The sequence below is a fragment of the Sceloporus occidentalis genome, unplaced genomic scaffold (assembly GCF_023333645.1).
Source record: "Sceloporus occidentalis isolate IW3139 unplaced genomic scaffold, rSceOcc1.0.p SCAF_2, whole genome shotgun sequence".
Lineage (NCBI taxonomy): Eukaryota > Metazoa > Chordata > Lepidosauria > Squamata > Phrynosomatidae > Sceloporus > Sceloporus occidentalis.
This window is the reverse complement of record NW_028316982.1, coordinates 85,757,512-85,770,605: the sequence shown is the minus strand read 5'-3', so window position 1 is coordinate 85,770,605 and position 13,094 is coordinate 85,757,512. Positions and strand designations below refer to the sequence as shown.

Below are 13,094 nucleotides of genomic sequence, written 5' to 3'. Positions count from 1 at the left end.
TGCAGTTTTAAGGAGGGGTATTTAGAATTCTCAGGCAGAGAACTTCTGCCTGAGAATTCTAAATACCCCTCCTTAAAACTGCAAATCCCAGAATGCAACAGGAGGCAGCTAGAGCAGTTAAAGTGGAATAGTAGCACTATAAGAGTATAGTGTGATAAACACCAGTGAGCGGTCAGCAGTGGAACCAGATGTGAAGTCACTGGAGAAAGTAAAATTGAGACAGATCATTTGCAGACTGAGAAAGGATGGGCATTAAGGATCTCTTGGCAATAATCTTTAAAAGGGCTGAGAACCTGACAGAGAAGAGCTGGATTTAGAGTGGTGGTTCCCAAACGTTGGTCCTCCAGTTGTTTTGGACTTCAGCTCCCAGAATTCCTGAATGTTTGCCAAGATGGCTAGGGCTTCTGGGAGTTGAAATCCTAAACACCTGGAGGATCAATGTTTAGAAATCACTGGTCTAGAGTGTAAGTTGCTAAATCTTAATGAGAAATTTCTGAGCTGCTGAATCTGAGTCATCCTCAAGGCCAGAGTGTTCTTCACTATACTACTCTTTAGTATGGAAACTACATGAAATTAGGGGTGTCAGTCTTCACTTATTTTCTTTTACATGAACATGTGAAAATTGTCAAAAGGTTTCTTGCTGCCAAACAAGATTAATTTGCATTTTGATGATTTTCTGCATTTGGGGATATTTCAGTGAAAAATTCACAAGAGATTTCAAAATGACCCAAATTAAGTTTATTGACAAAGTCTTCAGGCCATATAAAAACATTTTAAAATCAAACAATAAATACTAGCATCTTAAAACATAAAACTGAGCAATATAGAATACAATATTATGAACCCACTAAAATGCCACATAATATAAAAATTGCCACAAGGCTTATTTAGTAAGATTTTCCCCCTTTCTCCTCCCCATCCCCCAAACTGGCTGCCTTAACAACAAAGAGGGAAGCTTCTAAGTTAGGCGGTTTACAGACTGCCCAAAAAGGGCAGTCTGCTGCCGCCTCCATTTCCACCACTGGGAAGCCTCAGCCTACAAATGGGGAAGGTTCCCGGCGGTGGAAAAAGAAGCCGCAGAAAGCAGCTTCTTTTTGCGTTGTGGTTGCGATGCACGAGTGCGCAAATGGCACACTCGTGATGTCACAAGTGCAGGGGGACATGCAGATGCTAAGCATCCGGCACGTCAAAATGGTGGTGCCCATGTGTATAGGGCACCGCCATTTTGTAAGTTCTTTGCACATACTAGGGTTAGGGCGTCCAGAAAGGACGCCCTTTCGTAACCCTAGTACATGCCGAGCATGTACTATTGGCGAGTCTGGAACGCACCTTACAAACCAATTACATGTATAGAGAAAATTCATGTCCTCAAACTTCCTTATAAATGAGTATAAATAATGTTTCGTACATCTGGAACATAACCAGAATCCCAGTAGATCTTACATTTTGGTTGCATCCCATACATAATCTATTTTGCACCAAGATGCACCAAAGCTTTGATTGTTCTATCATCATGTCAGTTTTGCTCAAAATGGAGGTGGATGAAAGCTGGACATCTGAAGCATCCAGTTTCACCTTCACTAGAGCATCTGGTAAAAGAACCTAGAGCATTCTGAAGAGCTTAGTTGGGCAGGTACTCAACGACAGAATAGAAGCCACAAAATCAGTCCTTTTTGCTTCCTTCACTGACACATAATAGGCACTATTTATATGCTCTAAGACATGTTTGGTTAGTTTCACAGTGAGTCATGAGTCATTTGCACTCTATCCATTCTCCACCTTCACTGCTCATAGTTCCATTGAATAGCAGCATGCTTTGGAGTGCTGTCAGTCTACTACATGGCCATGTTCAAAATTAGTATGCTTCTCACAGCTGCTGTACAACAACTAGAAATTGTTACTAAAGCTGTTGCTTTCATGTTCTTGGTTGTGGCCTTTCCAAAAACATCTGATTAGGCATTGTAAGAAAGCAGGTGCTGGATTTTATGGTCTCTTGATATGATCTGGCAGGGCTTTTATGATCATACCACAGAGCTGAAGAAGAGAGAGAGAGAGAAAGAGGTGTTTCTCCCTGTGTTTCGTGAAGTCACACGAAATACTGAAATCAATGCTGTTCAAAGCAAAATGCTGTTGTTCTCATTACATTTATGCCATGATGAACTTAAAGTGTTGAACAGCAGCTGTCTCATGTCAAAACAAGCAGGGAAATGTTTGGCTTCCTTGCCAGCCTTGTGTTTTAAAGGACTGTAAAACATAATGCACTATGGATAGAGGTTCCTTCCCCTCCTCTCACTAGTAAAGCCTAAATCTCACTGGTAATCCTAGCTAGAGGAGAGCCATTGAATCAGTTGCTGAAAGGCAAGTCAACACTTCTGTGAATCCCATTGATTCAGTGGGTCTCTTTATCCTAGTAGAGGCTAGCAATTGGATTGAAGCCTAATACATTAGATGAATTTGAAAACTGAATAGAGAAGTCAGCTTTTTCAAATCCTCTGGCTCCTTCTGGCTGGCTACCTCTTGCTGGCTGCTTCTTGGTTTTTCAAATCCTCTGGCCACTTTAAAACCATGCTTTTGTTAGCTGCCTAGGGTTGTTTAAAAAAGAAGTGGGATGAAAGTTTAAAAATAAAACCAGCTAAAATCTGACATGGATTCATCCTTTTGTTTACTGTGTGGTTTATTCATTTTTAGAAAGTTTAGGAAGATGTTCAAGCCTGTTGTTTCCAAGTATCAAGGGACATGTCCACAGCTCTGCATAGCAGTGTGCCTGCCAACACTCTCTCAATGCTTTTGTCCCAGCACTAATCTCCATTTGCAGAGTTAAAGTGAGATTAACTAGCCTAAGAGCCAGCTTGTAGAATCTCTTTATTTCCAATGGAAGTTTCAGACTTGTGAGTGAGATTTCTTTGTTGCATACACAGCTGGTGCATCACAGTGGCAGCACTGCCCACAGCCACTTTATCTCTCTTTGTGAGCAAGAGAGTTGGCCAGAAAGCCACCTGTGAAGACAAGAAGTATAATTACATTGATTCTTTTGAAGCCGGTCACAAAAGTGAAATTCAGTTACTTTAGTGATGCCTTGAGAAGGATAAATTGTCAGTAATATATTCTGTTGAGTCTAATCATCAGATTCGAAATATGTGTGCTTCTTTCTCATATTTTCTTGTATTTCCTTCTTTTTCTCCCCAAATTCTATTGGAGTGCTATGCTGGTGGAACCATGCTAGTGTAGGCAGTGGCTGCAAGAGAAAAAAAAAGTCCACAGGCACTGTAGCTGTAGTGTAAAGGATGGCAGGCAGGCAGGCGCTGGGGAAACAGGCCTCTCAAACCTGCAGATTCTGTCTGCCTAACCTTGTCACAGCATCCTGACACTTGAAAAACTGCAACCATTCATGTAGTGCACTTGTTTCCCATTTGTATTGGAAAGCTTCATCTGTGTGAATGTTGAGGTGATTGATACTTCTTGGGCTAAAAGTATTTGGATTGAGATATTATTATTCTTGCATTAGGCTAAAAGAAAACAAAAACCCAAAATGGTTTAAAAATATACCTTTGATGATAAAACAGGATTTTATGATTTTAAAATAAGCACATGTGGACAAAACAACTTTATAAATAAATATTATGCCACATTTTCTGTGTGCAGTATAATGTTTCAATGCAGAAATTGTAGTTCCTGTGCAGAAAATGCTTTTTGCTGCACAGAAAATGCAGTTTTCTATGCAAATCAGCCATGTGCAAATTTCACCTAGAATGAATTATATAGAAGATATAATCTAGGAGCAGGAAGTAATGTTATCAAGAATTGTGTTACAGTTATAGGATACAAGGGTGTGGGTTGTAGTGTATTAGTTAGTTGTAGTGTATGTGATATGATTATTTGTGTAATGTCTCTGGAAATTTGTATGTCTTAAATGTTTGTGTTGTTTTTAAGATTCAATAATATATATATATATATATATATATATATATATATATATAAAAAATAAATTCCCAATTACAGAATGTTGTTTCCTGCTTAGAAAAGTCTGTTTACTCTCCTGGAAACAACTATTCTCTTCAGTCCAGGATTCTTCTTGTCACTATTTCTCAACACTCAAAATATATATATATATATATATATATATATATATATATATATATATATATATATATACCCTTTTTAAATATCGTATAATATTCTTTCCATCACTGAAACAATCCTACCTCATCCATAGTTGTCTACATATGCATAACAGAGTGCAAGGAGAGTTCTTTTAATTTAAAAAGATTGCTCTGATAGATGTTTCATGGAATAGTGTGTGACCCTTGGAGCTAAGTAGGTTGTCTGCCCCTGGATTAAAACGTGACTAATTCATTTAGTTTCAAGGAATGAGAGCAAACCTCAGGCCAAGCATGCTCCCACATGGCATATAGTGGATTGAAGGCTTCTGTTAATTCCTGCTTAAGTTCAGTTAACTGATTCTACAACAGATATTGAAAAGAGCATAATTCTGTGGTTTGCTTTTGTATCTCACTGCTATTATATTGTACAAGAAGCATAAAGATAATACAAGAACCACAATGACATATATACAATCTACATGCTCTGTAGCGACATCGGAAGGATGCAAGCCTGACTCAAGCTTGAGCCCTTTCGCTGGTATTGAACTCGCAACCGTATGGTTTTAAGTGAGTGGCTGCAGTACAGGAATTTAACCACTGCGCCACCAGGGCTCTTGAATTGGGCCACACAGCAGTTTGGAAGGATTTCACGTGGAAATATAACATAGGAAAGAAAGGGCTGGCTCCTTGACTGTGATCTTGATTCATGACATATGGGTCTGTATCTGCTTTTCCTTTTGTCACAAAAAGTTAGGGTGAAGAGATTGGTGAATTTAAATTCATTATGTCAGAGTCTGCATCCAGAGAATATGACCCATCCCAGTGGTAATTCTATCCTAACCTTCTTAAAATCTCTGATTAAAAATGTGTAACTTAGACATTTTTCTCCACAGTCAATGCCAACTACTGTGAAATAAAGTTATTCATTTTTCTGGATTATATGGTTTAACTTTAGCATTTCTTAGAAGAAATAGTGTTTTGTGACATGTTTTATGACTACCAAATTTTATTTCCAGTATTTTCTCAATGAAGTTTGGAGCATTACAGCAATCACATTTTGTAACATGGACACATTTATTCTTTTGGAAAATGAATAAAACCATTTCATGTGTCTGTCTAACAAGTCTTCCACCTTTTAAGCTAAACCATAAAAAAATTCAAATAATAAGAACATGTTGACAGCTCAGTGGGTTGTAGACAATTTTTGGAGCTTAACTTTTCCCCCTTCCTTCTCTCTTCACTTGCAGATAAACGCAAAGAATCTAACAGAACCCCCTGTCCACCAACCCTTATTTTACATACTGAAATGAAAAATAAACCAACAGAGAGTGAAGACAAGACGGTTTGTTCCTTGATAGTTTATTTCAATCTGGGGGGAAAGTTGATCAGCAGCAAGCAGAGAAAAAGAGTTGGTTGTATACATGTTCCTTTTTAGTACAAATATATTCCTTAATGGAATCTTACAAGAATTTACTGGACCATTGCTGATAGCCCCAGACAAACAGGAGCAATTGAGTCAAAACTGTTTATGTGGGTAAGTCACAGGATTCCGAATTCATGGGACTTCATCATTTAAGACCACACATTGTGGACTGTATATCTGAAAATTGCCTCACATCAAAATGTTTCTAGAAGGCTAGTCAATAATTTCTCTTCTCAAGCTTAGTCTCCTGCTTGACATGTTACTTTTCTATTTGCAGGGAGATTTTGACATTTACAAATTCATGGTGTATACTAACAATTCAAAATGGTTTAGAAAAGCTAAAGCAAGCAAAAGCAGCACTGAAAACCAGGAGATAAAAACAATTAAATTTGAGAGTTTAGATGATTTAAGACAGTAGAAATGTTTTTAGCTACTTGAACGAATACTAAAATATGGCAAAGTTGGCAGGAGGCATTGGTATTTCGTAGCACTGAAAAAGTTATCTCCCTTGTATGTAGCAGTCTTCTGCATTACTGGCAATGGCATTTGGAGAAAGGCATTGTTCATTGGCTTTCCTAGAAGTATTCATGTTTCAATGGTTAGAGCTTGAATGAATGATAAGCACCAGCTCTTTGAATGGGAATGAAAGGCAAATAACTAGTGATTTTATTTTAAGCTTGGTGAACTATGGTATGGTAAAGTTTTGAACCATTTTCAAAGGCAGTCCTATATTGCAGTATCTTCCAGAGTGAATGATCCCAGAGCTAGAGTAATCATAGCCTTACTGAAATGATCTTTCCTACAAATATAATTTCTCTATAATATTTCAAATAGGTGATAGAATTCATGCCAAATTATTCTTGTTCTTAGGTTAAGGCCTAAATCCAACTGCTATCTCCAATTAGAAATACAGAGGAAATCCACTAAATGAAAGGGAGATTGGCAAGTAATCACACACATACATTCCAGTGGTCCTGTGGACTTATTCTAGATTAGGAGTAGCAATTTGATTTAAACTGAAATTGGTAGGACTATAAATTTACTTCACCTAAATCTGGATCCAAAACCTTATATCCTAAGAACTATGAAGAGTGTGCCAGCTATAGATCCAGATCCATTTACATCAGTGTCAAATGGTCTTATGTTAGTGGGGTGACCTGCAAACCACAAGCTGCCCATGGTTACTTATGCTTATACCAGGGTTGGGAATTGTACAACCTCCAATTTTATTTGGACTGCAACTTGTAGCAGCTATAACAATTTTAGCCAATGAAGAGAAATATTGGTTGCTAAACTCATCTTGATACAGGTGCACCACTGCCAGATTTTCTATTCTTGCTCCACCTGCTTACTGTAACTGCTTGTGCATTTGTGAGCGTACAATGAGAGAGGAATAAGAAGGAGGAACAGTACATCCACATGACCCATCATGGCCTCTTGAAGTGGTATAGACTGAGTGTCTGCACTGTAAAAAAATAATGCAGTTTGACACTACTTTAACTGCCATGGCTCCATCCTACAGAATCCTGGGATCTGTAGTTTTGTGAGGCACCAACACTCTTTGACATGAAGGCAAAAGGCCTTGAAAAATCACATATCTGGAGCGTCACATGATTACCTTTTTTTGGGGGGGGGGGCTAGAAGAAGCAGGGGGACTGCCAAGGCTGAGGTGGGTTCATTATGAGAGGAAGGTTCATTAACCAAAAGCTGGAGGTGGCACTAACTTTGATGAAAAATGAAAATACAAAAGGAAAATTTATTAGTCCAGTGAAAAAACAAACAAACTAGAATGAAGGCATAAAATTAGCTGTAGGTTGGGTTTTGTTTTTCTATTACCGTTTCTGCCTTGCCCCTTAATAACTCTCTCTATCATCTATCTATCTATCTAGCTAGCTAGCTAGCTAGCTAGCTAGCTAGCTAGCTAGCTAGCTAGCTCTCATGTTTTGTTGTTAAGGCTATCATTATTTTAGCAGGTAAAAGAAACAATTACACTTTTTGCTATTTAAACTGCCATCTTTTTCTAATGTCCTGTGTACTCATTTTGTTAGACTAATTTTTTTGTAGATCAGTGGTCATCCACTTTTGGTCCACCAGAAGTTTTGGACCTCAGTTTCTAGTCATTCCAGTTGGTACAGCCAGAGCTAAGGATCTCTGGGAGCTGATGTCCAATCAATTTGGAGCCCCCACGCTTGCAAATCCCTACTGGAGGCTGATACATTATTCAGATGACCAAAAAGAAATACACCATTTAAATTTATTAGTGTAATTTAAGTGAAACATATAGCATACAAATGCCTGCTGTTGATTAATTTCTATATGTTTTTTCAAATGAAGAATCATTCTTTAAACCTACTCCCAGATGACGATGGTGATTCAAATGGCAACAAACCTGTGGCATCCACTCCAGTACCAGGATCTCCATGGTAAGCACATGCAGACTAGGTATCTTTTCATTAATCTCTGTTGGTGCTACTGCCAAACATAAATTGACAATCGATTTTAATTGTGGAAAAATGAAAAAGATCACATACACTATGAAATCTTTTAATGATTATTTTAAAAAGAAAGTGCTAATGTGAAGTGCATACTTCTCATAACTTCACAAAAAGATGAAACACACACAATCAGTTCTAACCCCACTTTTCAGACTGGGTGTTTAATAAAAAATGTGTAGGAATTATGGATATAGAAACAAGGTTAAAGATACAGGTTGGATATCTGAAGTGACTTTCCCGCCCCAGTCTAGCTAGGGTAGTGCATCCAACCTGCATAAACTTTAAACAGAGGTTTAAAGAATTCTGGTGAATGGTATGGGTTGTGGTGCAATGGAGGATCCTTATAAATTAGACGAAGGCTTCTTTTATGAATAAAGGCCTTCTATCTACCAAAAGCAGATTCTGGTTCCTGCCTCTACACCAGGACCTCAAATTTAGACTACATTCCACTTTACAACATTTTACTCAAACGTTGATGTATTGGGAAGTGTGCAAGCATGTTGCAGTGCCAAGAGATTGGAGTGCCACCTGAATGTGCAGCGGCAGCCCAGAATGATGTATGCTGTTGGGGCTAGCAGGTGTATGTTTTTGTCTGTGTAGTCTCTAGGGGCCTGCCCACACAATCACTCAGCCATCCTCTGTGCCCTGTTAAATCAAAGTAAAAAAGAAAGACTTGGGAGCGAAACAGACGGCCCCTTTGCAGTGGCTTCCTGGCGGCTTGGGGGCATGTCGTTTAGATGACACACTGCCCCAAGACGCCATGAAGGTGCCATGAAGCTGTCATGAAGCTGCCATGAAGCCGCCCACTCTCCCATATGGGAGGCAGCTTTGCAGCACTCCAGCAGTGTGGCATTTATACACCGCAAGCTGCAGGAGTGCTGCAAAGCCATGATGGTGGCAAAAAAGCCAGCTTTTTGCCAGCTCAAAAAGCAGTGGTTTTCTGCTGCTTCTTTTTGCACCAGCAAACAGCTGGGTTGGGGGCATGGCGTGCAGTTGATATGGTCCCAACCCAGGGGCTGTCTGTTTCAGCCCTTCGTCAAGCTCCCATGCTGTCCACCATCTCTCTCATGCTGCATGCTGCAAAGCTTGCACAGGGAAACATGAAGGGGTGGCCAAGCCTTTTATTGTCTGAGGTTCTACACCTCCATATATGACATCATAGCACATTGCGCTGGTCACAAAGCCCTCTGGTCTCCTTCGTGTGGAGGCCATGAAAAGTAGAACCTTCCTGCACAGTGCTGGGCATCACACATGTCTGGGATCCAATGTTACTCAATGTAATTTATGATCAAGTTAGATACACATAGGGTTGCACTGTACATTACAAGCCAATCATGACAGAAAGGTATAGGAGTAATTTTGAGACAAGCCCTGGATATGCATTTAATTAGAAAAAGAATCTAGAGACCAGGGTTTAGTTCTATGTTTGTCCACAGAAACCCACTGGGTGACCATGGGCAAGTCACACTCTGTAAGCCTCAGAGGAAGACACAGGTAAATCTCTTCTGAACAGATCTTGCCAAGAAGCCCCTGTGATAGGTTTTCTTTAGAGTTTCCATATGCCAGAAATGAATTGAAGGCACACAACAGCAATATTAAGACCAAAGATGTCATTTGACTCATCACACAGATTCCTTCAAGTCATCCATCACAGAATCGCACTGAAACATGGAGCAGACCTTTAGGGAATATATTATTAATTTCTGCCTATATAGATGTAACATCAAAATAATATATCATACATTAACACATTTAGTAACAACATAGAACTGATTCCAAAACCTCTCCACTTGTAGGCTGGCTCCATGCTTCTGATGGATTCTGTGGTTGATATGACATTACCAGACATGCACTGGAATGTCATTTGGGAACAAGAGCAGAAAGTGTGAGAGTGATTCCAGGTTGCACAGCTTAATAACAAATTGAAAGGTGAGTTTTGATTGCTTCTGTGCAATCGCACCAGCTCTGCAGAGACATTCATGCCATATTGTAAAGGCTGTGGAATTGTCATGTCATATTCACAGTTCACATTCTGGTGGGATATCTGTAGAGTAGAGTAAGGTTTTCTGTCATTTAGTTATATTAAAAGTGAAGAACTAGGCCATTGAATTTGCTTATAGGAACTGACATGCCAATGTGGAGGTATTTCTACTGGACACTATAATTTGTTTCATAAACAGTGGTTCTTTTGTTCCATTATTTGGGTGTCTACATCCTCCATGATAGTTTAGAACCTTATGCTGAAGCCACTTTTATTAGAGCCCTCTAGCACTAGGCAAAACGCTTATCTAGTTTTGCACTTTATTGACACCATAATCAGCCAGATGCCTGTGGGAAGCCTCTGAGTAGCATATGAGTGCAACAACATACCCCGCAAACTTCCCAGCAACTGATACATGGAGGCATTCTGCCTTTGGTCAAGTAAAGGGGATATTTAGAGCCCCAAACAAGCAGCCAGATCTACCATGGATGTGCCATCCAAGCTGGGGGCCATCACTGCATTTTTGAAGTAATGATCTCCACAGTTTAACTATGTATTGTATGAAGTTTGCCTTATTTATTTATTTATTTATTTATTTATTTATTTATTTAACAAATATTTCCTGAATCTCTCACCATTCACCCTTAGTAGCTGAGCTGACTCCTAATAGCATGAAAAGAGGATACTCCCCACTACCTACTTTCTCAACACCACATATACAGTGGGATGCCACAATCTTTAGATGCTCAAGTCCCATAGTACTCAATGGTGGCGCAGCCATGCAGCTACACCACCACTGTGGAAAATGAAACTTCACCACCCCATCTCCCTGAAGTCCGCCTCACCACTTCATGGTGGCAGGGGGCTGCCTCTTCTTCCATCTCTTTTCTGCGTCCTCCTCCTCTTCTCCTCTTACACATTCCTGTCACTGCTGCCACAGCTCTTCCTCCTCCTCTTCCATGCCTCCTCCTCCTCCTCCTCTTACCCCCTTCCATGGCAGCTGCTCATCCTCCTTTTCCTTCCTTCCTTCCTTCCTTCCTTCCTTCCTTCCTTCCTTCCTTCCTTTCTTTCCTCCTCCTCCTCTGCCACTGCTGCCACCACCTGCCCACCCAACAGACTTGCCTTCCTCAGATGCTCAAATCTGTAGATGGCAAGCCCTAGGACATGGAGGGTGGACTGTACTTTTATGTACCTCTATCGTGTACTGTCCCTGCTAGCTTGGATGAAAAGCTGAAGGTCTCCCAAATATTTTAACCTTTCCTCTTTTGGGAGTTGTTCCAACCATGTGGTAATTTTTGTTGTTCTTTTCTACATCTTTTTCACCCATACAACATCATTTTTCATCTCCATGGGGAGCCCTTGTGGTGCAGTGGTTAAATGCCAGTACGGCAGCCACAATATTTTGAGTTTAATCCAAGAAGGCTTATGGTTGACTCAGCCTTCCATCCTTTTGTAGGTTGGTGAAATGACTGCCCAGTTTGTTGGGGCAATTGGCTTACAGGTTGTAAACTACTTAGAGAGTTCGTAATTCACTATGATATAGAAACATAAATGCTATTGTTATTGCTATTGCTATTGCATTGACAAGAACCATACAAAATTTCCAGGTATAGCCATGCCGTGAATTTGTATAAGGGTAGTGGGATGGTGTAGTGGTTTGAGCATTGAACTCAAATTTTGATTCCTCACTTGGCCATGGAAACCCACTGGGTGATCTTGGGTGGGTCACACATTCTCAGCCCCAGAAATTTCCATAATAGGTTCTCCATAAGTCAGAAATGGCTTGAAGGTACACATTGACAAAGTATGATATTGACAGTTTTATTTTTTTATTCCTTTTCTACTTGTGTGAAACACATAAAAAGAGATTGGTTTAGAAGCCATTTCATCTATATTAATGTTTGTTTTGACATGGTCAAAGCCATGCACATCTTAATATCACTTTAAAAAAATACTACAACACAGCATACACACAGAGTATAAATTATAGATAACAGGGCCTAAATGAAACAGCATGACATAATGGTTTGAGCATTGGACTATGACTCTGGAAACCAGGGTGCAATTCCCAGCTCAGCCATGAAACCCTCTGGGTGACCTTGGGCAAGTCACATAATAATAATAATAATAATAATAATAATAATAATAGCAATAATAAATTTATTTAGACCAGGAATCTCCAATGAGATTGAGATGGCTTACAACAATATTAAAAACATTAAAATACCATGCCCCATTAACCCACCCACCCACCCACCATAACATGCTCTCAGCCTCAGGGGAAAGAAATGGCAAACCTCCTCTGAACAACTCTTGCCAAGAAAACCTCATGATAGGGTTCCCTTAGGGTCACCATAAGTCAGAAACGAAATGAAGGTGCACAAAAAGAACAAGGCCCAAATACTATGAAATGTAAAGGTATATTCAACCTTTTTATGTTTCATGGTTTTTTGATCATTTGCCATTTGCTATTTTTTATCTCAAAATATATTGCAACCTGTTTGTATATATGGTTTAATGGCATGCCACACAGAGGTCAGTAGGAATTAACACAAGTAAGTGTTGACTGGTGATGTGTTTTATTTATACAGTATATATATTCAATAGAATACACTTTTAAATGACACAGTAACCAGAGTTCTCTGAGAAGAATAAAATAAATTAGAAATATACAGTATAAAGTTCAAACAATGAATAGAAACTGCACATAACAAGACCATTATAAAACTAGTAAACCCTAGTCCTTAAAGAGTCAGTATTTGTTGGGTCTGCATTCACTTGGCTGTGTTATGTAACTGTGTAACTGTGATATATAAATGTAAACTGTTATTTCTTGATTTCCACCACACCCACAGATAACACTTATTTTTCTGAGCATTCTTCTTTTACAAACTAAACAATGATGCTGAATTTTATTTAGCTACTTGCAAACACTACCACTTGCTTGAAATTTACCAGTTTATTTACTAGTTTGGTCCCTACCCTTTGAACATTGCTATCTGTTATATCACCACTGGGAAATGTCTTGTTAAAATGTTGTTAACAGGTAAAGCCTCCAAGATCTAGTTAGGGCAAAAGTCAGGATATAAATCACA

General features: G+C 39.2%; 1 protein-coding gene across 1 annotated transcript in view; it reads left to right on the top strand.

The window, feature by feature from the left end:
• TCERG1L (transcription elongation regulator 1 like) overlaps positions 1 to 13,094 on the top strand; it is a 233,788-nt gene that overhangs the window by 171,061 nt on the left and 49,633 nt on the right. The window contains exons 6-7 of the mRNA XM_089510167.1: positions 5,348 to 5,442; positions 7,858 to 7,946. Of these exons, the coding sequence (XP_089366293.1) occupies positions 5,348 to 5,442; positions 7,858 to 7,946 (184 nt within the window). The remainder of the gene's footprint in view (positions 1 to 5,347; positions 5,443 to 7,857; positions 7,947 to 13,094) is intronic.